The sequence below is a fragment of the Drosophila persimilis genome, unplaced genomic scaffold (assembly GCF_003286085.1).
Source record: "Drosophila persimilis strain 14011-0111.01,24,50 unplaced genomic scaffold, DperRS2 tig00000000-arrow-pilon, whole genome shotgun sequence".
NCBI classification, from domain to species: domain Eukaryota; kingdom Metazoa; phylum Arthropoda; class Insecta; order Diptera; family Drosophilidae; genus Drosophila; species Drosophila persimilis.
Genome location: NW_020825288.1, coordinates 13,843,193 through 13,870,882, shown reverse-complemented (window position 1 = coordinate 13,870,882; position 27,690 = coordinate 13,843,193). Strand labels below are relative to the sequence as shown.

The window sequence follows — 27,690 nt, the reverse complement described above, 5'->3', positions numbered from 1 at the left end:
CAAATGTCGCTATGCAAATCACTTGGAACACTTTGGTTTTCCAGCATTTTGGGAGGCTTTGCGTTTTTTCAACATATCGACCAGTAAACTTTTTGTGGATATTTTTATAAAAACATCTTAAATATCAGGGCAATCAACAGGCTGTTGATACCAGAACAAGCTCTAGCTCTGAAACCTTTCGAATTATTTTTAATTTTTATTATACCTAATTTCTCTCAGTGTAAATTGCCCAAACAAGGAAGTCCGCTTAGTTTGGGGTTTGGCGGGCGATTCTGCACAAAAATTTCGTTTAATCAAATATCAAATTGAACTACCAAAAGCCGCCAAACAAAATGTCAACATTGCGGCCGATTGCGGCCAAATTTGCTCAAAGCAAATACTTTGCTGCATTGTTTGTTTGTTTCCTTGTTCGACTGTTCGAATGTTCGAGTGTTCGCTTGTTCGTTGGTTCGTTTGTTTGTTTTCGTCCTTCCTCATTTGTGTGTTTGATGCCGTGCGCGGTACACCTTTTTTGTTGCTACCGTTGTTATCGCATGCGAGTATTGTTTGCGAAATGCCTTGCATTGTATGACGATGTATGGCGATGATTAAAATTGAATGGCTTTATTAACAGAGAATGGCCCACGGCCATCAACGATTCAATTCAATTCGATTCCATTCGATTCGGTTCTGTTTTGGTCTAAAGCAAATGCAAATGCCAGCAACCAAATTACAAATGAACAAACATCCAAAATGTTTGTCAAAAGCATACACAAATAATCCATATCTATACACAATATACATACGTACATGTACATATGTATGTGTGGGTGGAGACTTGTTAATTTCAGTGGCAAAAGTTGCCAGGACCAAAAAAAAAAAAATAAAATAAAAAAATCACACAAAATACGATGATGACCTGATCCCACTCCCAGTAAGTGCCATAAAAATATGAGAAATATTAAAAGCACCAGTCCCAGCCGTGTGGATGACCAGAGTGCCAGGTGGGGATATGTGTTCGACTTGGGGTGTGGCGTGGAGTCACAATGGTATGGACCAGGACCAGGTCTCCTCCTCTCCCCTGGGATGCGGCACGTAAATCGTAAAAAAAGGTTCCCCCCCAATTGGTAATGGCCAAAAAGGCACACAACTCGAGAGCCAGCATACGTGTCTATGAGATTTCCTCAAATAAGTTTCTTTCGGCTGTTGGATTGGAAATGGGCAATGGGGCAATGGAACTGTGGGGGGTGCTGCCGGAGTTCAGGATTATGGAAATGGCCCTTAAAGCGATTGAAACGATCAAACATTGATGGCCGAAAATGATTCCAAAATGATGAATGATTCGAAAAGTTTTTATATTTTCCGCAGACAGAAAAGAAAATTAAATTGATCGGAACTTAAGGAGATTCTTTTAAATGAACCTGGCATAATGGCCAAGTTTCACTTATGTGCGTCGAAGAGGGGAAGTTGTAGAATATATTCAGATGGAAAGAAAAGAGAAAGGTTAGAATAGTGCCTCGACTTGAGTGTCATTTTATGTAGAAGAAACTGCTTCTTCAGGGTATTTCTGGAATCTCTAAGTAGCTCCTAAATCGAAATCCTCTTCCAGAATCACTTATATTCAGATCTGGCACCTCATCAAAATGCTCAGACGTTACCAGACATGGAGGAATATCTGGGTATTATCGCATCTGAGCCATTAGATGCATCATTTGCAGAAGGTGCCCGCCCGGGTCTGGGGTCCATCTGTCCACGGCCATAGCCTGACTCTTGACTGACTCTTCAATCGCTACACGAAGGCGAATCGACAACTGAATTGATAACAATCCGCTTTCACACGATTTGGAATGCAACCAGCTCCGCATCCGCACCTGACACAGGACCCTGACCCATGAGTACGAGTAAACGCACGGGGGAGTACCCGGAGTATTTGTGTATGATGATAGACTGATGGACTGGCTGATTGGTAGAATGGCAGAGTGACACAATGACAGACTGATGGTCTGGCTGTGGCAGTGCTGCCGGTTGCTTGTTAGGATGATAGCTCAAGCTTTTTGCTAGGGCTTATGCACGTAAGTCGCTTATGGTTGCCCTTAGCTCTCCTGCATATGCATTGTTAACACTGAAACAAACTGTAACTGTAGTTGTAGTTGTAGTTGTAGTTGTAGCTGTGTGAGTGTCTCCCTTTGAGGATGTGTGCGGGTGTATCTGTGTGTTGTTGATATGACCATAAATTTGTTTCACTGCCTCATTGCCAACTCCTGTATCTGTGTCTCTGAATCTCTCTGTGTGTCTGTGTGGGGGGAGTCAGTCTGTGGGTCTGTGTGTGGCTTTAGTTGTTTATTTTTGTGCAAAACTTTGAAGGGAAAACTCACAATGGCCAGATGACAGATAGGAAAAGATACATCCAGCGGATGAGTGGGCGGGGGAAAAACTCTGCACAAGTAACTCACAAAAGTATCAAGTGTTGTTTTTGACGGCTGCATATTGACTTAACTGTAAAAATACACAGCAGCAGCAAGACCAGGCCCAGAAAGCGAGTCAAGACCAGACCAGAAGCAGGACGAAGACCAGTACTTCCACCACGACACAGCCAGACAGATGAGCAAGATGGAAAAGATGAGGCAGCCCCACGACAGGAGACAGCCCCAGGGGGGGTGGGGCACACGAATGGGGCACAGAGTGAGACCATGTCCATGTCCATGTCCCAGGCGCGTGCTGCAAGTGTTTGGATTGAGTTGTTAGGCAACTGATTTGATTTACTGAATAATAAAAAAAGCAACCGAAACATCCACACACTGACAGACAGAGGCACAGAGAGGGAGAGCGACTCACACTCCCACACACACACACACACACAGGCAGGCTCTTGGCCAACTGACAGACTGGGCCATAAACAGTCATAGACACTTGGACATGGTCCTGGCGCACGAACGGCAAGTTTATCAACTACAATAAGAAAATGTGACAGCCAAAGGAGAGAGAAATAAAAGTTTTCCTCATTCTTTTTCTGTCTCTGTTGCCAGACAAATTTGTTGTACTCTTCGAAGGGGTATAATTGTTTCGATCCGATGTTTCCCCATCGAAGTGGCCACAGTATCGTACTTTTTGGGAATCGCCCTGATGGGATCTCTATGTGATAGAGCTCTATCTGAACCCACCGAACCCACGATAGATCATTTAGAGTATCTAAAGCTTCGGCTTTCTATTATGTCTTTTCTTCCTTGTATTACTGTTGCTGTTGTATTGGCATTGCAAGTTCCATAAAAAATGCAAAATACATTTGAGCAATGAGCAACAAAAACAACAACAACGGCAGGACGAAAGTGGCAGGAGCAGAAGCGACAGTGAGACAGCGGAGGAGAAAGCAATAGAAAAACCAATTGCAGGCAAAAGAAAAAACGATAGAGAAAATTCTGATACAATTTGAAGCAAGAAATAAAGAAATACTGAGAAATAAATAAGAAAAATCGCTTTCTCCTTATGAGAGAAGTGGAGAAATCCGCCGCACACACACCGGCACATTCGATTTCAGTGTTCGATTGCGGCAAAAGTTAAAGCGGATATCCTTTGGCACAGCGAGGACACCATCATCATCATCATCATCGAGCCCCGGCTCTGGACTCATTTGTATACACTGAAAATAAATGGAGACTGATTAAAACAAGCACAAGATTACGATTTGAAATTATCTACAATAAGGGTCTTTCGTTGACAGGGAAAAATGATTATTTTATCCTTTATAAAATATAAAAAAATATTTAATTTTTTTTCTGTGTACGATTTGTGGACAAGTTTGCTGTTCTATTTGCAAGGCAAAGGAAAGAGAGAATGAAACAAACTTCTCCTCCGGGAACTCAATGGCAACTGAAAACGATCAGAAGTCTTAAGTGGGGAAGACAATTTGTTGCATTGAAAAATATTGAAATTTGTATGGATTAAAATTGTCTGAAATTGTGTTGAATTTTCGTGATATATCACAGCCCAAGTGGGCATAAATCCCAAATGGAAAATCACAAAATCCCATCTAAAAAATCTAAATTCTCATAACTCAAAGTTCACTTGGCAGCGTAGGCCATAAAAATCGTTCGGAGCGCTACTTCAACTTCCTGATCAGCAAATTTATAATTTATTATTATTATTATTTCTCAGTTGTTAATATTTCACATTTTTCGTACAAATATTTCTTCTACCGCTCATTGATCAATTTCCGGATGCCTGACAAATCTGCGTATGCGACACTCTGAGTTTTTGTAAATTGGATGGTGGGAAAAAATAAAAGAAAAGCAGGCCAAAAACACAATGCAGAATGTACATAAATATAACGAAAAATATTACACATTGTGGTGCACCACCACTCTCCCCACTCTCCGCTCTCTCTCAGACACACACACACACACACACACGGAGTGAGCATAAAATATGGGCAGACATGACGTATGCGTAACATAAACCAAAGACAAATGAACAATTGGATATAAATAAGCGACATAGCAGCGTACACACAGACTACGCGGAGTGGCACGCATGCAAAGAGATGTAAAGTGACACGGATTGGGGCAGGCAGCGGCGCAAATGACAAAAATGCAACAGCAGCGTCCCGAAAAAATTAACAGCGACAGCAGCGACAACAATGCCCCGAAATGAAACAGAAAGCGGGGAAAAAAAGTAGTAAGAGGGTGAGAAAAAGCGGTCTAAGGGGTGAAAGAGTGAGACAGAGAAAGGGTAGCGGCCCAGCCCGCCAGAGTGTCATGTAAAAAGCCTTTCAATGCATGCTGCATACTTTTAGGCGGTGCGTGCCATGCGATGCCCGTGGTCCCAATATCTGGGTTTTGTGTGTGTCTGTATGTGTGCCTGTGTCGGTGTGAAAGTGCCTTCGTGTCTGTGTGCGTGGCTAGAAAGCGCGATAAAAGCAATGCATAAAATACGCCAGCGGAAAAAATGCACACACACACACGCACGAAAAGGCAAGCTGGCGAGCGATGAAGATTGGTTGTCCAGAGAGGGGATATAGTCGTTAAATCGACAGCGCCGATACCCACTAATCAGAGCTACTAAGCAGATGATCTATAATCATTTATGGAGAAAGAGAGATGAAATAAGATACATATATCGAAGATATTTCTGGGCCGGGATTGGCGTCCTTTCATTGGCTTGGTTCTCCTAATTTTAATAATTTGAATAGACAAACACTGTTGGATTATCTCTTCTGTGGAACTTTGAACAATAACATAACAGCATACTCTTGCACTTAACGAGTGCGGGGTATACCAGAGAAACGGCAACTATGAAATGAGTGGCAAAAGCGGCAACACGTCCAGGCGAATGCCCAACAAAAACGTCGCATATAGATGTGTGTGTGTGTGTGTGTGTGTGTGAGTGAATATGCTTGTATAGATTTGTTGGTGTGTGTGCATGTGGGGAGCGTGCGATGGCGACGTGCATATGCTTGAATGCGCGTGTTCGCACTTGCATGCAACACAAAAAAAAAATGCATATAAAATGGCAACCAAATGCACAGCAAACCAAAATACACACAAGCGCCCACATACAGAGGCATACTCGTACGAATGCAGAAATGCAATTGGGTATATATGTGTGTGTGTGTGTGTGTGTGGGGGAAAAACGAGTGCAAGTGGAAAAATAAAACATTTTTGCAATTAATTGCGCTCAATTTAAAATGTTGCAAAATTAATTCAAGAGTCATGCCAAATACAGAGGCACAGTCATTTATGCAAACAGAGAGGCAGTCCGAACGAGGGAGAGACACACACAAGTGCCACACGGGGCGCTGCAGAAGAGAAGGGGCTCTCGATTGGGGCACAGCTGAAAGGCTGCTCAAGCGACCAGACAAATGCACAGTTGCAAATGGACGAAACACACACACAGGGACGCCGAGAAGGACACACTCATATGAGCAGTGAGGATAAAGGAGAAACTGCATCAGAATGAGCAGCAGCCAGCACACAAATGTGGCGTTGATGAGCAGACGCCGGCAGGGGCTAGGTGCCGGACAAACGATTCCAAGACACAGGGCACACATACACAGCACATAGTAGGAGCCAAGTAAACAGCAAAAGGAAAACGAAAAGGAGCCAGAGATGGTAGTGGAGGAGGACCAAGAGCCGGAACAGGAGAAGGAGTGGGAGTGGGAGTGCGAGTGCGAGTAGGTAAAGACCAGAACGGGACCAGGAGCCGGGAGCCGGGAGCCAGAGCAATAAAAATAACAAAGCGAATGAGAGCAATAGAGGATGTGCACTCCGAGGAGAACCTACACGGGGTGCCAAAGGAAGGAAAAGCGAGCGGCACATGTATAGAAAGCTAAAACCAAATGAGCAGCACCAAATGCACTGCAAGAAATTATTATCAATATGATAAGTAGATTTAAGTATCTATACGAAGAGTTACTGAGACTCTTATTAGACACAGATCATGTGACAGATCATTCTACAGAGAGTAGTGATTCTATATTTATTTGCTCGTTAACAATTTATTTGATCTCCAAGGGTATCCAGCTGTCAATATCAGCACTAAATATTTCCCCGATGACAGTGCTACGCACAATCGTGTATGTTTTAGACTTGGACTATCACTAATTGTAAATAAATTAATTAGTTTCCATTGCCAAGTATTCCAGTTAAAATTCACTCAATAAAAAGAATATTTATAAGGGAGTCCACCACCATCAATTCCATTCAATTAAGTTGTTTCTTCAAGTGCACATTTGTACACACATGGAGTACCTCTGTCTCTGTCTCTGCCTCTGCCTCTGCCTCTGCCTCTGCCTCCGCCTGTGGGTGTGGGCGTAGGTGTGTTTGCTGCAACATGGCAAGCTTGTGGACTCAAATGGATTTTCTTGTTGTCCTTGTCGCTGGCGGAGCAGTTGCAGCGGTGGCCGAGGCGGAGTCTGAGACCGGGGCAGAGGTAGAGGCAGAGGCAGGAGCAATTCAAGTTGCCGTCACGGAAGTTGCCTGTTGAAATTAAGCCAACAGCAATTATGGCAACAAATGCGGCTAGCAGCGTCGATTATGCCTTCCAGTCTGCGGCATGCAGTTCTAGGAATTTTTCTAAAGACATTCTGCCTGGCTCTGAGCCGGAGCCAATTATATGATCCCCGAGGAGCTTCAAGAAGTTAAAGCATTTGTGGAAAACTCTGTTATGGAAGAAGGTTGAGAAAGCTTCGTCACATCTGAGCTGTGGCTCGGTTAGGGTTTTATTTTGAATAGTTTTAGTGGAGTTTCGGAAGTCTCGTCTCACTTTTTTGCATGGGGAATGTTATTGAAATAAAAGTATAATTGTTTGGGACAAATTCTTATATTTCTGGAGGGAACAGCAATCTTTAAAAGGCACTCATTTCGGATATCCTAAAATCGCCTCCGCCCATCAAGGTCTCGAATGCGTTCCTTATGTATTCCAGAATCACTTTTCAATACACTGTAGTCCGCACTTAATCTGCCCATGCATACACTGAATCCTATCCGATCTTAGCCCATCCAATGCGTCAATCCCATAGCTCAGCTTTTCAATTACAATCAAATTTGTCAAATGATTGAGCAATCACGACTATTAGATAACAGATAACAGACAGCGAAGAGCAAACAGAGGAAGCAGAAGCCAAACAAAAAAGAAAAATCACGAGAAATGGTAGAAGTGAGAGGAAAAGGAAAACAAAACCGAAAAACCCTTGGAACATGAACGAGCGTGTAGAAATCATATGCATGTGAATGTTTCCCTGAGTGTGTCCCTGAGTGTGTGTGTACTTCCATGAGTGTGTGTGTTGCCATGAGTGTGTCTACGAGTGTGTATGTTATCTTATCGCTTCCGTTGGCTGCTACCCACTCCTGGACACACGCAAAAAAAAACTAGAAAGGGTTGGGCATAGGGAGCCGAGGCTTTACATACCCTGGAAGTTCCACCCAGGAAAAAAATCCCTAAACCACGAATAGTTACACTTAGATTTAAATATTTACGGCATTATATTTGACCCGAGACTTAAAATATATAAAAATGGGAAAAGTTTTCACTCACGTTTTAACATTAATATGCAAATATTTAATCTAAATATATTTTATATTTAAAAGAAATATTTTCATATTTTAATTAAATATATTTTAAAATAAATATTTTAATATTTTAATTAAATATATTTTAAAATTAATATTTTCATATTTAACATTTAAAATATATAGGATTCATATTAAAATAAATATGTTTTATTTAGATTGAAACACATTTTAATTTATTTATATATTTAAGTCTAAGTTTTAATCTTTATTTTATTTAAATAGCGTTCTAGAAAAATAATGATTTTTTTCCGAGTCATCCGAAAGTCGATTAAACTAGGAAAAATCCCAATATATTAGATCTCTTTAAGTTTGATTAGATTGTCTTTAGAAATATAAACTTGTTCTCCCAATTTACAAGTTTTCGACCTATTGATATGCATACTGCAGTCTGATCTTATCGGCTCCTACTTAAAAATAGGAATAAAAAAAAGGTCAGGGATATCCTTAAAATTTAGTTCTTAGAGTAACATATTAGGTATGTTCATAGAATATTCGGCTGTTGATGCTCCTCAAAAATACAGATATCGTATTGGTTTTTCGATTCTTCCTGCTATGCGGGGGTGTCAATAATACCCTAGCTTTAAGGGTATAAAAAGAGCTGGGGAAAAAAAGCCAATGGACGGAAGGAGTGCGTGCTCCTGAAGGAAGAACAACACTTAGCCCCAGTTCAATGGAGTTATCGCTGAGCAGAATGCGTTTTACAAACTTCCTACCCGCCCCCAAGCACTTTACAAAAATACATATCGTATATACTTTTTTGCCGGTTTGCTTTTTTCTTAAAACGGGCAAAAATTTTGGGGGCAGAGCAAACGAAGTTTTCCCCCATTTCCCCCATTTGGGCTGCGAGTGTCTCACTGTGGGCAAATAAATGCCAAACGCTGCGTAAACCAAATAAAGTCGAAGGCACGCACATATCCCCACCACTCACACACACACATATGCTCCTCCTACGTATATGTATGTGTGTGGACTCACTCCTACCCACACATTTAACAGTAACAGACGTTGGCAATGAACGCTGCGACAGGAAGCAGGCAACAGCCTTTTAGTCCTTTAGTTGCTCAATTTCAGTTTCACACTTCCGTCGAGCACGAGGACACCCCAGCCACACACACACACACACACACACACTGACAGACAGAAACAGAAAAAGCGACAGACACATATGCATATGGAGAAGACAGTGGAGTCCTCGACTCGTCTTCGTCCTGGGTCTGGACTCCATCTCCGCTGCAGGCGTAAAAACGTGCGGCGTACAATTTACACAACGAAGCGAGCAGAGGAAGAGCAGCGGGGACGGAGCACTTCGAGGAGCAGCCGGAACACCATGAGCAGGCAGGATCACAGGACAGCCAGGAGGAGGACGGCTGAGCAGCGGCAGCGGCAGCAGCAAAAAGACATGCAACAACAATTAAACTTTCAAAGACGTCGCCGTTGCCGTCGTTGCCGTCGCCGCTCGACACGGAAAAAGTAAACCGAGCAAAAGTTGTTAACGGGGCATAAAAAATGAACAAGAAAAAGACGGTGGGGCAACGCAGAAAAAAATGTGCAAACAGATGGGTAGAAGAGCGGCTAAGGAGGATGGGGAGGAGAGGCAGTGCAAAGCAGATGAGAGGCCAGGCCAAGTGGCAGCCTGCAGTCGTGCAGGAAAAAGGAAAAGGCACGCGCAACTCTAAGGGAAGGAGCAGGAGCAGGCGCAGGAGGAGGAGGAGGAGGAGCACTAGGAGCAGGGGCAGGTGCAGAGCCAACAGACAGCGGCAAATTCGCATGCAAATTGTGCGCGAAAAAAAAGAGGAAGCAGAACAAGACACACAGAAGAAACGACCGACAAAAAAAGGAAAAAGAAGTCTAGCTTTAGGCGCCGACGCTTGAGATACCCTCTCAATGCGTTTTAAGTGATGTTTCAAATATAATACTACAAAGCTGAATGGAATAATCGAATATTAAATTGTTTTTGCCCCTGACAGTGCCTCTAAAGATGTTTGGTATACCATCTGGCATCACCTTAAAGGCAACCTTTCATCAAAAGCATCACACCCTTTCTGGAAAGGTATGAAAAGAGTCGGAGAAAAAACATGAGCAGACAAAAACCCCGAGTTAGAGTTGGAAATAACGAAAGGCCAGGCCAAAGGAAAACTTTTTCCCCCAAAAGATGAGGCACACGCAGCCAGACACACATATGCGTATGAGAGGCAGAACATAAATGTAAACAATAAAATTGTAGAAAATTGTTGAATAAATAGGGTTCAGTGGGGGGCGTGACGTGGTGCTGCAGGAAGGAGATCAGGGAAAGGAGGCAGGAGGCAGGAGGCAGGCAAACTGCCGGCGGAAAAGCTTTTTCTTGTCATCATTTCACGACTCACGGAGGCCCCACACTGGCAGGTCCTCGCGCAGCCCACCCCCAGCCCAGAGCTAGGTGCGAGACAACGGCAATTATCACAATTGTCCCCAGCACTCATTCACATTCACTCACTCAAAACTGAGATAGAGAAAGAGAGAGAGAGGCCAGAGTCAGCCTAGGCTCATTCATTCATTCATTTGTGCACCGTTCCTCCGTCCTGAACTGGGTAAGGGGAAGCTCCCTCTGCTTTTGCCCATTCATTCGACTTACGCATTGTTCCTGCTCTGACGCCTTGCTGGCTTTTGTTGCACGAACTGTGTTTACATTTACACTCTCCGTCAAGAGGCGGCGGCGGCGGCAATGGCAGGGCCAGGCCGGGCCGGGCCAAGCCAGGCTAGGGCATCATTTCCATGCCAGTTGGCAGTCAGAGAACGACAGAGAGAGGGGGAGAGAGAGAAAGTGAGGCCATATCCCCGAGACCATAAAAAGCCGCTGCTGACTGACGCCCGGCGTTGCCTACTTTGCGGCGCATTTAGTTAAATTGTTTATTTGTCTGCTGCAAGCTTTTCAGTTTGTTCACAATCAATTAAAAGTCAAGCGGCAATGTTTAATTAAGCTAAAAGAAGCGCCGACAACTGCAGCCATTCGCCATTTTCCCCCATTTACAGCGGTTTTAATTAGTGTCCCTGACCCCGCCTCCAACACCATTTGCGACTGCTCTTCTTATCCTTGTCTTGGCCCAAATTGAGTTATTAGATGCTCATTATCGGCCTTTGCCGAGTCTCTCTTTCTGTCTCTCTGTCTCTGTCTCTCTGCGCTTTGCACTTTCCACTTTCCACACTCTACTCTGCAAAAGCCGCTGACATGGAATATAAATTTGCAATGCCCCACATCATCACACCCCCGTTGCAGGAGTCGCCAATAATTGGCTACTAATGGTGCCACATAAAAACTTTTACCGACTGCAATAAAAAATCCCATTGACAAAACTTTTACCCACCAACTACAACAAATAAAAGCTGCGAAAGAAACAACAGCAACGGCATCAGCGGCAGCCACCATCAGGCATTCAACGAAATGAAGAAGAAACAAAAAAAGTAACTAGGAAAAAACAGAATCAATTAACATTTTCATTTTGCGATTTTCCGCTTCAACTTTCCAGCGAAAAATTATTGCATTTTGTCATCTTTGTTGTTTTTCCCCGCAGCAGTTGTTTGGAAGCCAATATGAATGGCTTGAAAGCATATAATAGATGTTTATTTATTGAATGAACGGGAAATGCAATAATTGAGAATCCGCAGTGGATAAATGTCTACCGGATAAGAGAGATTTCCTGATATTATAGGAGTGCTCAACTAATTTGCATGGAATATATCCGTGCAAGATCCAACCAGTAATACTGCAGATAATTCATTGAAACTGATCCCATTGGACGTGCCTCCCGAGGAGGCCTTCTTAATCCCACTTTCCTGCTAATTATTAAGGCTGTTCCATGCCAAAAAGGCAGGCCGCCCTCCCACTCGAGTGCATCTTTATTGTTGTTATTGCTTTCGATGGCCCTTCGAAATTCGAATGCGCATCCGTTGAGGCATGCAACGCGGGGTGGGGGGCGGCGCACCTGCATTATGCCACAGTCGACTCCACTCCAGCCACGCGCTTTATTGCAAACAATTTGCCCTGTTTGTGCCACCGGACAAATGACAAAAAGGACAAATGGCGCAAAATATTTTGCTTTCGCCCCGGTCCGGCTCGGTCCGATCCGGTCCGGGACCTGTCCCCGGATCCCTCTGTCCCTGGCAATCGGAAATGTTGCCAAAGTTCCTCACACACAGACACACTCATATGCCCCAAAGGGACACACATAGACAGACAAAAAGAAAGGAAGAGAGAGAGAGGTAGAAGGAGGGAGGGAGGCCATGCACAATGTATGCACTGAGGCAATGCTTTGGCGGCTTAGCCGCGCCCCACTCCACTCCAATCTACTCCGCTTTGCCTCTGCCCCCCCCCACCAGGCCAACACTTTACACTGTCCGCCTCTCCACTGCTATCAACTACACTCGGAAAAAAGAAACCAACACAAAATCGCCCTAATAAAGTTTTGTATAAAATAAAAAAAAAGGGATAAAGTGCACATCTAAGAATCAATCAATCCTATTCATTGAAATAAGAATAGAAGTCAGAAAAAAATTATTTTTTTTTGCTAGTGTAGTTGTTGGCGTACACTGTCCTACACTGCACTGTCTTTCTGCCTGCAGTGTTTGTTTTAATTTAAATAAATGAGCTTAAGCGCACTCACAGCTCGTGATCCTTTAAGGCTCTACTCTCCTTATTTGCTGCCTTCAGCAGTGCCTTGTCCTTGTCGCTTTCGCCGTTGCCATTGCTTCAGTCATCGCCTTTTGTTGTCCTTATTTAGCTGACGTACGGAGGACACTGGGGCTGTTGCCATTGCCAGGATATGCAAGTGCTAAGCATTTTTAAGTCAAATTGCTTTGCCGAACATTTCGCCATTTGCCTGCACGACTGACCTGACCCAGGCCGTGCTCCCTGGCCCCGCGTTACCCATGCCCCTCGTCCTCATCCGTTTAGCTTAGGACGCCTGCTGTCCGCCACCAGCGACGCGTTGCTGACGTTGTCGCCATCGTCGTCATCGCTCTTTTGTTATACCCAGGACTTTTCGGATCACAAGGGAATATGGTGTTGAAGGAAACGTATAAAAGTCTTGAAAGGAACCAAAAATCGAGTAGTTATAGACCTGCATTGAGGCTATAGCTTGTCGTTTTCGGAAACCATAGAAGTTACAGACCAAATTAGCGATGCAACAGAGGGAAATGCCAAAAGCACCCGGAAAATTTGAGAGTCTCTGGGTACCGGGTATCTTATTGTCGAGCCACTCGACTATAGCGTTTTCCCTTGTTTTTGTGCTTTGTCCTGCCCCTGCTCTTGGTCCTGCTCCTGCTGCTGCTGCTCCTAGTGCTGGTGTGTGTAGCAGGAGAACTTCAAAAGGCTTTTCCGCTGTGTTAGTTCGCTTTGCTGTCGCCTTTTGCTCCCTTCACTTGCGCCCCGCACTCCGACCTCGCTCTGCCACTTGTCGGGCTTCGCTTTCTTCCCGCCGCTCTCAGCCGCTCCGTGCTTTCTACGCTTTCTCTCTGTTAGCCAGCCTGAAGTTTACCTTTGGCTGCAACTGCGCTGATTTGCAGTTTCTTCTTTTCATTTGATGGGCGCAGCTTTTTGTCATGTTTTTTAGTTTATTTTATTTTTTTTTGTTTTTTTCTGTGTGTTTTGTTTGCTCTCCTTTGCTCGCTTTGCGTTCGCTCCTGTTTACACAGCAAATTTATTTATTTTCGCACTGTGGGACGCTCTTAAATATTCCGCCTTTTGAGTGCTAATGCAAATGTTGTCTGCCAGGCGGGTGAGCGGCAATCAGGAGGGAATCGCTTCAGATAAATACTGAAAATTAACTGTATACACCCGGCATAGACTTTTCTCAATAGCTGATCCCCTTTATTGAGCAGCAGCCATTGAGAGAAGTCATTCAATTGGAAAATACCCAACGTTAAAAGTCACTGATTGGCCGTAAGGCGGTGCAACGCTGCAACAGAGCCGTGGAAATGCTTGTTAAATTGCTGCGAAAATTCATAAAACAAACAGGGAGAAAACAGAAACATCAGCAGACGGAATGGCAGTAAGGATGCCATAAAAAATAAGTCAAGAATAAGTCAAGAATGAGTAATCCTGTTGTCGTTGAAGACAAACGAATGACTGGAGCCTGAGCGCCAGGCAAAAGAGCATTTGCTGAGTGAGTGTCCACAGGACAAAGCATAATGAGATTATCACTTGTTCTGTCTCTTTTATTTCCCTACCAAGGACATCGCTTGGGACTTCTCCTTGAATACGAACACGATCAACTTCTCCCAAGTACTGGCCTAAACATGGTCCTAAGATTCTGATCCTTGATAAACATTGCTCACGAAATACGACACTGTACAGAGAAAATAATTACTTAGAGCTGCATTGAATGCTGCTTCGCTTAAGCCCCTCTCTTCCGCTAGTACTTCCTTTGAGGATAACTCTCAACTGAGAGCTTGTTGGAGGAAAGTTTGTGTCGAGTGGAGCTCTTCAGTGGCCCATTAGGACATTGCTATAGAATGCCATTCAAAGTAAAGGAAAAGCGCTCCCTCGGGCAGCAGCCCTAAACTACAAATATCTCCCAGGGCAAATCATTCCACTAAGAAAGATTTGCTAATCCTTGATTCCTAACATTTACGAGTATAGGAGAGATGAGATGCATTTAACAAGTAATCGTTTCGACAAAGTCTTTTGTTTTTATCTGTGGCCGTAATCCATTTGAAAAACGAGACAATAAGCTCTCAAGTGAGCGGTGAAAAAGTACTAAATTGAATAGCCATAAGCTAATCCACTTAGGTGATGCGAGGATTGTTGCCACACCTACGCGGCCCCCCTTACACGGCCCAAGTCCAAGGAGCTGCTGGCCCCCGGCAAGCTGTTCCATCTACAAGTTTAAGTGCATCCCTTCGCTTCGCCCAACCCTAGTGCATTCTGCAACTCTAATTTAATAAGTAAATCACATTTCCGCCTCTTGAATGTCACCGTCTCCAGCTCCTCCAGACAATCTCCTGGCATGATGCTCCGCATCGAAGCTTGCTCCGTGGCGTCCCCGTGCTCGGGGCATCGCATTGACACCTCGTCAAAAGTTTTGCAAGACAGCGCCGGAACGGTGGAGGAGGCGAAGGAGGGGACTTGCTAACTGGTTTAGTGCAAATTTACTATTAGGAGAGCGCTCAATTTCACACTGAAATTAAATTACAGCGCGTCGAAATGTGGCAGGCAGGCGGGATGTAAAAGGGGTGCCCGGGGTGGGGTGGGGCGATCAGAGCTTTGTGGCGGGTTTGGGGGAGCTACAAATGAGCGAACACCTCGTTAGTTTCTGCGCCTTGGAACTTTTTTAATATTTACATTCATATTTTGCACCTCTGCCTGCCGCCTTTTTAACCGCTTTTCCGTGTTCCGGGCTCCGTGTTCCGTGCTTCGTGTTCCTTGTTCCGTTCCGCTGCTGGTAGGGCGGAGGAGCGGGGCTTTTCTTTTATTGCAACTTCTGAAACGGGGGCCCTGGCCTGGATGGACGGACCAAGGATGCTGTCGAGTCATAAATTTTTGTTTGTGTTGAAAATTGCATTTGCCTTTTACTTTGTGTCGAGGTTGAGGCGGGAGAAAGCACCCAGAGAAAAGAAAGAAAGAGAGACCGAACGGCAGAGGGAGAGAGCGAGAGCGAGAGAGATTGAGCTTACCCGGCAGCCATATTGGATGCTCCTAAAAGCAGGCAACGTAAAACGTGAAATTTGTTGCAACGCTTGATAATCAAGTTAGCGATGGGCGTGTCCACGCCCCCACACTGCCCCGGGGCAGTGGTAGTGGCAGTGGCAATGGCCACCTCCCCGCACCCGCCCACCCTTTGGGTGCACTCAAATTGAACAGGCTTTTGTGCTCGATTTCTGTTTTTCGCCTTCACTTTATCGTTGAAATAAATTTAAGCCGATGATTCCGATTCCCATTCCGATTCCTCTTTAGCGATTTTCATACCATACCATCCCGATTTTGATTTAGATTTTGATGTTTTTTGCTCCCATTCTGTTTACTTGCAGATGTCGGCGGCCGCGGCAGCGGGTGGCAAAGGCACTGCCATGGATGTGGATGTGGTGCAGGCAGCTGGAAATCAAAGCCCAATTGGCACAAACACGCGGTAAATAGAAATCGCAATCGAGGCTTGCAATTGAAAATAGAAATTCGCATTCAAATGCAAATAGAAATAGAAATAGAAATTGCCACGAGACCCCAAACAACAAACAGGGCGAAAAAAACAACTAAAATACCCATAAAATAACACAAAAACAAAGAGAGAGAAACAGTAAGAGAAAATTGGAAGAGAAACAGCAGCTGCTGCTGCTGCCGGTTCTGCTGCTGCAGCAAATAACTGAACCACAACGACAAAAACAAAAGCAAAAACAAAGGACAACAACAATATGGAGAAGCTACTGCTATCGCCGACGCTGTTTGTCATTTTGATAATGGCCACAAAATGCGGCAATGCCGTTGCACAGAATCAGCATCACGGTAAGTGGGCAAAAACGGGTGTAATGGGTACTGCAGAAGCCAAGCTGGAGCTTCTATCGTTCACGAGATGAAAATTAGGTTGTACGCTTTAATGAGTAGATCACATGCTCAGGCTTAGAATTAGCAAAGTAACCCCAGAAACTTTTTAAAAATTCAAAAACCTCTGTTTGGTGACTTACCGAGCTTTCATAATTTTCACGGGGCATTTAAAGCACCCATATGAAAAAATATTAATGGTTTGAAAAGGGAATTGTCTAATCTTTCATAGGATTTTTTATTCATGTCGATACAATGGCTGTAACTGAATTTACAACGAGGCCAAGTTGATGTTTTCTACCATTTTAAATGTTTCTTTATCTATACAAAAATGAAAATAAATGAAGAGATATATAGATTATTATTTGTATCAGTTTATCAACCAAATCCCATACTATACCCCCACAGAGAGCAACTCCCAGTTGGATCCCGACCCAGAGTTCATTGGCTTCATCAACAATGTGACCTATCCGGCTGGACGGGAGGCCATACTCGCGTGCTCCGTACGAAATCTAGGCAAGAACAAGGTAAGCTTCGAATATCTCTGTAGAGTTTCCAGGGCATTTATGATGTACTCCAAACAGGTGGGCTGGTTAAGGGCCTCCGATCAAACTGTGCTGGCCCTGCAAGGCCGCGTGGTCACCCACAATGCGAGGATCAGTGTCATGCACCAAGATATGCACACGTAAGTTGTTGAAGAGATTCCTTTGACATGGATTACCTATATTCTTTGGACCACTTCCAGATGGAAACTGAAGATCAGCAAGCTGCGTGAGAGCGATCGAGGCTGCTATATGTGCCAGATCAACACGAGTCCCATGAAGAAGCAAGTCGGATGCATCGATGTGCAAGGTTTGTCTTGCCACGAGACAATTTCTCTCATATAGCATATGTTAATGACCCACTGCTTCTATAATAGTGCCTCCCGACATAATCAATGAGGATTCCTCCGCTGATATGGCCGTGCAGGAGGGCGAGGATGCCACGCTCACCTGCAAGGCCACTGGCAATCCTCTGCCCCGCGTTATCTGGCGACGGGAGGATGGCGAAATGATACTCATACGAAAGCCAGGCAGTCGCGAGCTGATGAAAGGTCTGTACTCTAGTCTTGTATTTGATATGTTGATACATTTGGACGATGTTTCTTTAGTGGAGTCCTATAATGGCTCTTCTTTGAGATTGCTTCGTCTGGAGAGGCGCCAGATGGGCGCCTATCTGTGCATTGCCTCCAATGATGTACCACCGGCAGTCAGTAAACGCGTATCGCTCAGTGTGCAATGTAAGTAGTCGATTATTTATTGATTTAATGGAATATATCGATATTTATCAATTAAATATTGCGATAACAATACAATTTCCCTGTTCTCCACTACTCTACAGTTGCGCCCATGGTGCGTGCCCCCAGCCAACTGCTCGGCACGCCGCTGGGCTCCGATGTGCAGCTGGAATGCCAGGTGGAGGCCTCGCCCTCGCCCGTCTCCTACTGGCTGAAGGGGGCGCGGACCTCGAATGGGTTCGCCAGCGTCTCCACAGCGAGTCTGGAGTCTGGGTCGCCAGGACCCGAAATGCTGCTCGATGGGTAAGGAACTGCCAACATTTGTGGGGCTTGTACCACCTCCTCCTCCTCCCCTCTCCATTTTGCAGGCCCAAGTATGGGATAACGGAGCGGCGCGATGGCTATCGCGGGGTCATGTTGCTGGTGGTGCGTTCCTTCTCGCCCTCCGATGTGGGCACCTATCACTGCGTCAGCACAAACTCGCTGGGCCGTGCCGAGGGCACACTGCGGTTATACGGTGCGTATACGCAATCTCTGCCCAGCGGTGGCCAATGTCCCTTACTCATTTGTGGTCGTGGTGGTCCCTTGGGGTCGTATATACTTTGTAAATTGCAGAAATCAAGCTACATCCTGGTGCCGCGGCCAGCAACGATGATCATCTCAATTTCGTTGGAGGTAAGAGAAGAATGGAGTGCCCCATTCGAGGGAGCTATGGCTTATCTGTGTCTCTGTCTCTCCCTCTGCGGCAGGCCTCGAGGATGCGGCACGGAGTGTGGCCACCAGGAGGCACACAACGTGGCAGCCGCTGTGGATGCTGATGCTGATGCTGCTGCTGATGCCGCTGCGACAGCGGCCTGGAGGAGCGTGATATCAAAACTGAAGAAGAGCCGGCAATCAAGTATTCCTACACGATTCCCTCGGACATCGACATCGACATCGACTACAACATCGACATCGATATCTATATCGCCTGCATTCTTGTTGTTTCTGTAACCGTTTCCATTTGCGTTCTGCGTTTGCGTTTGCGTTAAATCTCCCCTTAGTGTATATCCTCGCCACATACATATATATATGTATATGTACTGCCAAGGGCGCCGTCCTGCGCCAGATATCATTTGCATACGTATCAGGAATCGCGTTGTTCCCACCATTACCACCAACAGACCCCGGCCCTGGTCCTGGCTCGGATAATATCAAAGTGGACGATTGCATAGCCCCAGACCCAGCCACAGCCACAGCCACAGCCCATTCCCCCGAACATAATGTTACATTGCATATAAATTAAATATGAATACTATAAAATAGTGCATAAAATTTATTATCATAATATAAATAACGACAAAATTATTGAATAAATTATCGCAAAACAAAATAAAAAAGCAAAAAAAAAAAACAAACAGTGAAACAAAAAGAAAAAGCTGAATGGAATTGTGTTTTCCCTCACTTCCGACAGGGTTTCCTGCGCCACTGGCCTCCTGACCCACTGATCCATTTGCTGGCCACTGTTTTTGGGTGGGAGAAATGCAGGCTCATGAGAGTTCCATTTAAGAAGAGTCGCCTATATCTTACCCCATCGGGTGCCGAGCAGCACGGGGCAGGCAGCATGCAGCGCTCTATAGTCACAGTTTCCGGCGTTATTCGCATTGTGCCAGACCAGGGCGGAGCCTCGATTGGGCCTGATGCCCAGGCCCAGAGCGGGAAAGGATGTAAAGCCGCCCAGGCGCACATCACTGAGCTGTAGAAAAATCAAAGGTTTCAATGGAAAATGAATGGACAGTTCCGGACTCACGTATAGTAGAACGGTGGCCAGGCGGTACTCCTTGGGATAGGGCTCCACGTGCGTCTTTTGGGGATGGATTTCAGTTAGAAGGATCGACAGCCAAGAGCCGGACACGTACCTGTGGCTGTTCGCAGTCCACGTGGATATAGTACTGCCCCCCAATGCCGTAGTTCAGGATTCTCAGCGGCTCGCTTTCCGCCAGATCGAGTCCTGTGATATCCTCGAGTCGCCGATGGAGCTGCTCCACAGTGGGCGTGGCATTCGCCGCCACCGACGCACTAGCAAATGTACGGATCTTGTCGTACTGGTGGCCCCGTTGGCGCTGCAACTGGGACTCACTGAGGAGCATCAGATGCCGCTGCTCGGCGGCAGAGACCACCTCGTGGTAGAGGGCCACAAGGGGATCCCGGCTGAGCAGCTCCATCCGAAGCGGGGCTAGGCGCAGGAATGCGGATCCCTCTGCAGAGTAGTGGCAGCGCAGCGAGGATTGCACTGGCAGCCGACTCCTGCCCTGGCAGTTGCGCTGGTGCACAAAGTGGTAGCCCAGATTATCGGCGAGATGGCGAGCGATCTCCACGTCCTCGGACTCGCTGGCCCCCTCCACCGCCTTTGTAAAGGCTGCGTGGCTTCCTTGGAGATCATCTGGCGAGAGAGGAGCTTAGACATTAGGGAGCTCAAACGATGGTGGGACTCAAAGTACGTGTCGAGATTAGCGTCAAGCCCAACTGCTGCCAGATCTGGGAGCGTCCCACCTGCAGGAGCCTGTGAATGGGCTCCCACTTGTCTTCGTACTGCTCCAGGGCCACTTCCAGCCACTTGCCAGACAGGCGGCCCTTCTGCAGATCCTCCAGATGGACGCCCAATGCCAGGCAATCTGCGGAGTTCAACCTGGAACTGAAAAAAGGGGTTTTAATGTGTGGGGCTCGGATGTGGCTTGTCCCTGCGCACTTGTAATGCTTGTGCCGCAGTTTTCCACGTGCCATGTCTCTCTCATCCAGATCGTAGATCTCCTGAATGCGCAGCAAGCCATCGGCAGCCTCCTTGAAATCCATTGGGCTGATCCCACTCAGATCGAAGTCCGCCAGCTGCTGTAAGGGCTCTACAAACAGGAACGTAGAGCCATCTGTTAGCACCTCTGGAGGAGATCATCCTAGCGACAGTTTCTCACCCTGCCCAACCTCGAGGCGGGCAAAGTCCAGCCACTTCCTGGCGTCCACGTGCATCCTCCTGATCAGAGGCAGACTCCTCAAGGGATTGGCCACATAGCTGACGGGATCTGCTCTGGCCTCCACTCTTCTGGCCATCCACTCGGCCTGCAGCCTGGAAGAAAGGATCTGCGGATAGAGCAGATTGTATAGGCCCCAAAACACTTTAACCTACGCTCTCATCGTGTCCACTTTCTGCTGCAGCTCCACCGCATACTGACGCACAGTCGCCAGCAGTTCGTCCTCCACCTGGAGCAGGAAGGCCAGGTGCCGTGTCGATGTGGCATAGTGCTGCTCCTCCCCAGCCCCAAGGCCCAACCACAGAAGCAACCAGTACGGAGAGATCATTCTCACTGCCAGCATCTTGGAGGGCTAGGCTCTAATGTGTCTGTTCCATCTGTGGCAGATCGATTGGCCAAGACGGATACGGTTGATTACGCTTCCGAGTGGATGTGGGTGAACCATTCTGTACCCTATACCTCGAGGAATACTCTGTACAACAAGTTTGGAACTTTGCATCTATGGAATTTCGCTAGAAAAACGAAGTAATCGTGAAGGTCGACAAGGTGAAAATTGTGGTCTGCGATGGCTAGAGGGAAGAAACAAGCAATGATTGTTCAATGAAGAAAATGCAATCAATGCAAATGTCTCTTTAAGAAGCAGTCTTATACAGTCTTTCAGTGTTGGATTCCTCCAAGATTACAGAAAGAGAGGTGTTCGTACATCTGATTTATTCTAGTCTTTCTTTCACTCTACTTACCAGTTTCTTCCTTCGGTTCTTTGTCCTTCCTATTGTATTATTACTGCTTGGTTTGCATTTTAAATTATTTTCATTGAACTTATTAACACTTTGCACGCGCTTCAGCAACTTCCAGGGATGCACTTCAGAAAATCGATGCCTTTGTATCGATTCCGTAAAAATGACTTTTAGAAAATGACTTCAGAAAAAAAATGCTTGTCATAAAGAAAGAAGCACATGAAGAAATCGAGTCAGATCCTACATATGAGGCTGAGATATAATTAATTTTTTAGTTCAATAAAAAAGGGAAAGAAAATACTTGTAAGTACACTATTGTCGAGCCTTTCAGCCATTTGTTTCAGCTTAATTCCTAGCCAAAAGCGAGCAGCTGCTGAAACAAATATCTAAAAAAAAGAGGAGACAGATAATACATGTAAGTACGCTATTTGTTTCCTATTGATAAAATGTTTTAGTACGAATGGGAAGAGAATAAAATCTTATTTTTCTACTGTCGTTTTTCAGAAAATGAATGACAAGCAAAACGATGACTTTGAGCGCGCTTTGGCGGTGCTCACAAGCCAGGTCGACTTGTCGATGGTTCCGCCACGGAGTGAGCCCAAGGTCGAGCCGGTGAATGGGATCGTGCAGCCGGCGGTGATGCCGCCCCCCCATCGCAAGGGAAGGAACACCAATCTGCTGTTGAAGCTAAGGACCGCGGTGAACGTGATGTTGCGCGACAAGTCCTCCGTCCACTTTCGACATCCCGTGAACGCCGTGAAGCAAGGCATATATGACTACCACGAAAAGATCCATAGGCCCATGGATCTGAACACCATCAAGAAGCGGCTGGAGTACTCGTACTACTGGTGGGGGGCGGATCTTCTGGAAGACATCAGATTAATTTTCGATAACTGCAAGACCTACAACAGTCCGGATTCGCCCGTCTTCCGGGACGCCGTCACCCTGTGCGAGCTATTCTGGTTGCGCATGGAGAAGCTGCAACCGGAACTGCATAGCGAGATAAAGGTGGAACCCAAGCCGAAGCGCCAGCTAAAGGCTGCCTGTCGAAAGCCTCCGGTTGCAAAGGTCCCGGTCCAGACCGTGACTAAGGTGGAACCGAAGCCCGACGAGCCGCAAAGGGCTGCCAGTGCAAGGCCTCCTCCGCCAGTGCAATTGCAGGCAATTCCACGTCCGGTGCGGCCAGTCCAGGCAAATCGGCCAGGTCCGTGTCGGCCATCGCGGGCACAGAACAGGTCCGTCCCAGCTTCCCATCGTGGCCGTGGTCGCCCTCCGATTCAGCGAGGCGTGGTTACAGCCAAGCCTGCGAGATATTTTGCTAAGCCGGAAGCTGTGGCCCTTCTTCCAAACCCACCAACCGTTAAAAATTACGGAATCCCAATTAAAGTTGAACCGATTGCCGCAATCCCAAAGCGACAGGGATTGGGGGTTGACCTGACTCCCTTAGATCACGAGATCGAGCGCCGCCACAGCCAGAGCTTGCTCCGGTTTCTCCGTGCGAAGCGGGACTCTTGGCCATTCAACGACTCGCAGTATTGGGCGAAGTTTGGAGAAGATCCAGACTATGACCACGACGAAGAGCGCCTTGATTGGGGCATTTTGGAGACGCTGGTGTCGGGGAAGCAGTTCGAGGGCTTCGACTGGTTCCTGAGCAAGATTCACCGGATGCTGGAGAACGCAATGTCTTGCTTTGTCTTCAACCCGTCGGTCCGCACATCGACCCAAAGGATCCACGCAACTGTCGACAAGGTGATACCCCAATATATGGAACGGATGGTAGGCGCAAAAGAGAGGGCTCATGAGGGGGTGCGTGCGAAACTTGAAACCATGACCTCTTCTCAAAAAGCTGACCTCTTCAAATAACCAAATTATGCTTTGATTGTTTATCACGTTAACAAATATTCAAGTGCAGAAAAACAATCCACAGAACTGACAGACATTTGAATAACGTTTAGGAAGCGCCCTCTCGCGTGTTTCTTCTAAACTACAGCGCGTCAACCTATCGGTAGCTTGCCAGTCTTTCAGTCGTACAAATTTCATGAAATCCATTCACTTTACAGCGTTAAATTGTACGATAAATTCATCGGCGAATATATTATTCTATAACTCATAATACATCCATGTCGTACTCACTTCTTGTTGGAAGTCTGCATTTTATTTCGAATCTGGCGGGCAGGCACCGATGAATGACGTTGAATGATACGATTACGTTAAAAGTGTGACCACCGGGATCGAGATATATTTACAAGACCCTAATCCAAAACATAACTATCTGAGATCATTTCTATATTAATTGCGATTTAAAACATCTTGGAAAAACCGTTTCTTCATATATACCAACGAAATAGGGAATACCTGTGCCCAAACTCCGGTTGACGTGACTGTTTTTTTGTTGACCTTTTTTGCTTAAACCTTGTTTTATACACTATACAATAAAAGAGAGTACTTAAAAGTAGCCAATCAGGTAGAAAATTTATTCATTAATCGGGTAAAATTACGTGGGCAGGGCTGAGAGGTCTATATAGCCAGTAATACTCGACGGAATATCAAAAACGAGGAATATGTATAGTAGAACTGGAATTCGTCAGTATATTTATGGTATATTTTTCAAGTGAGACCGTATATTTTGGTGCTGTTCTGAGGGTCATACTGTAGAAATACTGGCTTTCGCCGCGCTCCCATGTGGTGTTTTTTAGTGCCAAATGGTATTTTTGTCATCTATTAATTTAATTTTCAATTTTATATAAAAATCCAATAAATGCAAGTATTTCGAATAGGCCAATCATGTATAGAATTGATTCATCAAACGTATAAAATTGAGTGGGCATGGCTAAATGTTCTATATAAATAGTATTATTCAACGGAACAAAGAATATGAGGAATTGGTCGTTTTTTGAATCGAATTTGAATTCGCCGCAGTTCGCTTTAGCAACAATGAGTCTCATTCCATACACAATGTTGCGGCAACATTTACTTGAAAACCGTGTTTTAGTCAAAATACAATAAAAGCAAGGACTAAAAACTAACCAATTGTGTAGAAAATTGATTCATTAATCGTATAAAATTATGTGGGCATAGATAACGGCCCGGTTGACAACATTTAAATCCTTGTCGCTCACATTCAAAAAAGTTCGATTTGGCGCGCGCTACTCGGTATATTTTTCAAATGAGACCGTATATTTCGGTGCTGTTCTGAGGGTCATACTGTAGAAATACTGGTTTTCGCCGCGCTGTCATGGTATTTTTGTCAATTTTCATTAATCTATTAATTTAATTTTCAATGTTATATAGAAATCCAATAAATGCAAGTATTTCGAATAGGCCAATCATGTATAGAATTGATTCATCAATCGTATAAAATTTAGTGGGCATGGCTAAATGTTCCATATAGATAGTATTATTCAACGGAACAAAGAATTGGTCGTTTTTTTTAATCGAATTTGAATTCGCCGCAATTCGCCGCAGTTCGCCGCATTTCGCTTTAGCAACAATGAGTCTCGTTCCATACACAATGTTGCACATTCCATACACACTGTTGCGGCAACATTTACTTGAAAACCGTTTTTTGGTCAAAATAAAATACATAAAGGTAATTAAAAGAAGCAATCTTGTAGAAAATGCATTTATCTATGGGATAAAGCTAAGTGGGCATCTATAGCCTGAAATATAGACAATACCCGATTCGCCGCAGTTTCGCTATTGCAACAATGAGTCTCATTCCATACACCAACATGTTGCTAATTCCATGCACACATACCCTGGGGGTAATGGATGTTATAGAATCGTGAATACGTTTGTCTTCCAAGGCTCAGGATCGAGATAAATATATACACGATACTAATAATACACATGAATAAGTCAAAAACATATCAATTTGAGAAAAGGTCTTGATAAATTACGTTTGATCTTCATATAAAATTAGCGAAATAGGGTGTACAAAGGGCTATACACGCATCATGTCTTCAAATACCAGCAACATTGCGACTCTTTTTTTGTTGAACTATTTTGTTTAAACCTTTTTTTACGCAAAATCCAATAAAAGCAAGGATTAAAAACTATCCAATCTTGTAGAAAATTGATTCATTAATCGTATAAAATTATGTGGGCATGGCTAAATGTGCTATATATATAGTAATCTTCCACGGAATATCAAAATCGAGGAATATGTGAAAAGAACTTGAATTCGTCAGTATATTTACGGTATATTTTTGAAAAAAGACGGTATATTTTGGTATATTTCCGACGGTCGGGCGGTATATTTTATCGATAAATCCGCGGTCACGGTCACACTTGCTCTCCCGTTTTCGGTCGTTAAAAATGCAGAAAAAAACCATAATAATTGTAAAACTAATGTTAAATGTGTGTGTGAGTGCTGCAGGCAGTGTCTAATGTTGAAATATAATTGAATTTCCTAGGCGTGATAGGCAGAAAGTGTGAAAATCCAAATGGTGCAGCAAACCTGATTTGTATAGAAGAAGAAGCAGGCATTTTTCCATCGTCGTAAAAATACATACATGCAGACACACGCGCGCACACAGCCTTAAATCTATACATGTGTGTGTATATGCGAAACGCGCGGGCGCGAAAGAGAACACGAGCGTGAACGAGAGCAATAGTAGTAGTCGGTCTTTGTATATGTGCATTTGTGTTCGTGTTTTGTGTGTGTTGGTGTTGTTTTGTGAGAGAGTCGCGCGGCGAATGTGAAAGCCAAAGCAAAAACCAAGAAATAAGTGAACGAAAATAAAAACGAAAAATCGCCATTCGTCCCCCTGTCCTCTCTGTCCGTGTCACACTATTTGTGTATGGTGTTTTTGTGATTGTTTCGTGCCTGTTTGGCACACAAAAAAAAAAGAGTTTGAAATCTGCCTAAATTGGATATTGGATATATATTAAATGCAGCCTCCCTGCCCTCCCTGAGCGAAAGGTAATTAAGAGATCCGAGTGATACGACCGGACTGGCCGATGAGTCAGTCGGTCCCTGAATTGTGCACGTAGATATTGATTTGACTTCTAACACACACACATTTCCATCCATCCATATCCATACATTATCCATTATCCATACATATTTACTAACACCCGTACACCTTTTAGTGAGTAGATTTTAGATTGTTGATTTACCGCTGGAATGCAAAGGTGAAATGCAAATTGAGCAGCAGCCTTCCCACTCGTACAACAAATACAGTTACTTTATGACCAAATCAGAGTTTCCACGGTACTCGTTAGTCGCGCCCACTCACTCTCGCACACGCCCAAGCCCACCCGCAAGACAGCATCCATAAATAACAGTTAATGTGACCAGTGCTGCTGTGCTGCTCTGACGAGCTAATTGTTTTTGTGGTCGCCTCAATTAAAGTACTGGCGAAACGAGACATCAAAAACGATTGCTTCAGCAAGAATAATCATTCGAATGGTTGATATATTATTATTTGGCTACATTTGTTCATCTGTTCGACAAAGTGATCTCTGATGCGACATCTAAGAATGCAGTTGCGTTGCTGTATCGTTTAACAAGTACTTGAAATCTTAGATTCTCCTGTGATACTTGTCTCTCTCCCTCTCGTTTACGCACACCAGGGCCAAGTGTTTGTATAACTAAAAATTTATCTGTTGCCGCTGTAGCTGCTGCTGTCGTTGAAGCTTTTAATAAATTATACAATAAAATGAGAAACGATCACAGCGGCAGACCGCTAAAACGATCGATGGCTGCTGCTTGTTGTTATTGTGGTTGTTGTTGAATAATTACTAAATAAATGTGTATTTTTGTAGATATACATATGTATGTCTGGTGTTGACGCCATTTTTGTTGCTATCGAAAAGGCAAATTCCAAATCTTGTGAGAGAGTGTTACTGTGTGTGTGTGAGCTTAAGTTCGTGAGAAACTACGCGCCAAATAACATTTGAGGCGTAAAATGAGTAATTGCGCATATTAAAAAATGTGCCTTGCCTTTCAAAGAATCAATAAATCAGGGGAGTTCGAAGGAACAGCAGGCCACTGGGCCGTATGCTAACGCTGATTCCGGTGCACTTTTCACGCTCCACTGATCGCCGCTGCAGCAGCCGCAGCAGCAGCATCAACTCTTTGAACACCCCTCGACAAAATGTTAGTTTTCGTTAGTTC

The 27,690-nt window shown here is 44.9% G+C and overlaps 3 protein-coding genes and 1 long non-coding RNA gene across 4 annotated transcripts in view; 3 read left to right on the top strand and 1 right to left on the bottom strand.

Annotated features, from left to right (window-relative positions):
- LOC113567325 overlaps positions 1 to 16,270 on the top strand; it is a 47,889-nt gene extending 31,619 nt beyond the window's left edge. Inside the window, exon 3 of the long non-coding RNA XR_003409405.1 lies at positions 16,047 to 16,270. This is a non-coding gene — a long non-coding RNA (uncharacterized LOC113567325). The remainder of the gene's footprint in view (positions 1 to 16,046) is intronic.
- Positions 16,271 to 16,424: 154 nt separating this feature from the next.
- LOC6587529 (lachesin) lies at positions 16,425 to 19,097 on the top strand. The gene is made up of 10 exons (XM_002013606.2): positions 16,425 to 16,515; positions 16,960 to 17,078; positions 17,136 to 17,236; positions 17,297 to 17,403; positions 17,471 to 17,644; positions 17,702 to 17,830; positions 17,932 to 18,130; positions 18,196 to 18,344; positions 18,443 to 18,502; positions 18,577 to 19,097. Exons 1-10 carry the CDS (start codon positions 16,425 to 16,427, stop codon positions 18,693 to 18,695), a joined length of 1,248 nt encoding a protein of 415 aa, XP_002013642.1. The 3' UTR covers positions 18,696 to 19,097.
- A 125-nt stretch (positions 19,098 to 19,222) lies between these two features.
- On the bottom strand, positions 19,223 to 21,417 carry LOC6587194 (prolyl 4-hydroxylase subunit alpha-2). The gene is made up of 8 exons (XM_002013605.2): positions 20,988 to 21,417; positions 20,776 to 20,927; positions 20,556 to 20,706; positions 20,308 to 20,501; positions 19,726 to 20,249; positions 19,617 to 19,670; positions 19,397 to 19,562; positions 19,223 to 19,329 (listed from the first exon to the last, which is right to left on the bottom strand). The coding sequence occupies exons 1-8, from the start codon at positions 21,173 to 21,175 to the stop codon at positions 19,268 to 19,270; spliced, it is 1,491 nt and encodes a 496-aa protein (XP_002013641.1). The 5' UTR covers positions 21,176 to 21,417; the 3' UTR covers positions 19,223 to 19,267.
- Positions 21,418 to 22,076: 659 nt separating this feature from the next.
- LOC6587452 (bromodomain-containing protein 4) lies at positions 22,077 to 23,635 on the top strand. The gene is made up of 3 exons (XM_026984588.1): positions 22,077 to 22,745; positions 22,983 to 23,345; positions 23,630 to 23,635. Exons 1-3 carry the CDS (start codon positions 22,077 to 22,079, stop codon positions 23,633 to 23,635), a joined length of 1,038 nt encoding a protein of 345 aa, XP_026840389.1.
- The last annotated feature ends 4,055 nt before the right edge of the window (positions 23,636 to 27,690 follow it).

Coding starts and splice junctions, on each gene's coding strand:
- LOC6587452 (XM_026984588.1), top strand. CDS start 22,077: ATGAATGACAAGCAAAACGATGACTTTGAGCGCGCTTTGGCGGTGCTC. Junction 22,746..22,982: donor TGCAGGCAATTCCACGTCCG/GTGCGGCCAGTC, acceptor GCAATCCCAAAG/CGACAGGGATTGGGGGTTGA.
- LOC6587529 (XM_002013606.2), top strand. CDS start 16,425: ATGGAGAAGCTACTGCTATCGCCGACGCTGTTTGTCATTTTGATAATG. Junction 17,079..17,135: donor GAAATCTAGGCAAGAACAAG/GTAAGCTTCGAA, acceptor TACTCCAAACAG/GTGGGCTGGTTAAGGGCCTC. Junction 18,503..18,576: donor TCATCTCAATTTCGTTGGAG/GTAAGAGAAGAA, acceptor CCTCTGCGGCAG/GCCTCGAGGATGCGGCACGG.
- LOC6587194 (XM_002013605.2), bottom strand. CDS start 21,175: ATGCTGGCAGTGAGAATGATCTCTCCGTACTGGTTGCTTCTGTGGTTG. Junction 20,928..20,987: donor AAAGTGGACACGATGAGAGC/GTAGGTTAAAGT, acceptor CCTTTCTTCCAG/GCTGCAGGCCGAGTGGATGG. Junction 20,502..20,555: donor CTGCGGCACAAGCATTACAA/GTGCGCAGGGAC, acceptor CCCTTTTTTCAG/TTCCAGGTTGAACTCCGCAG.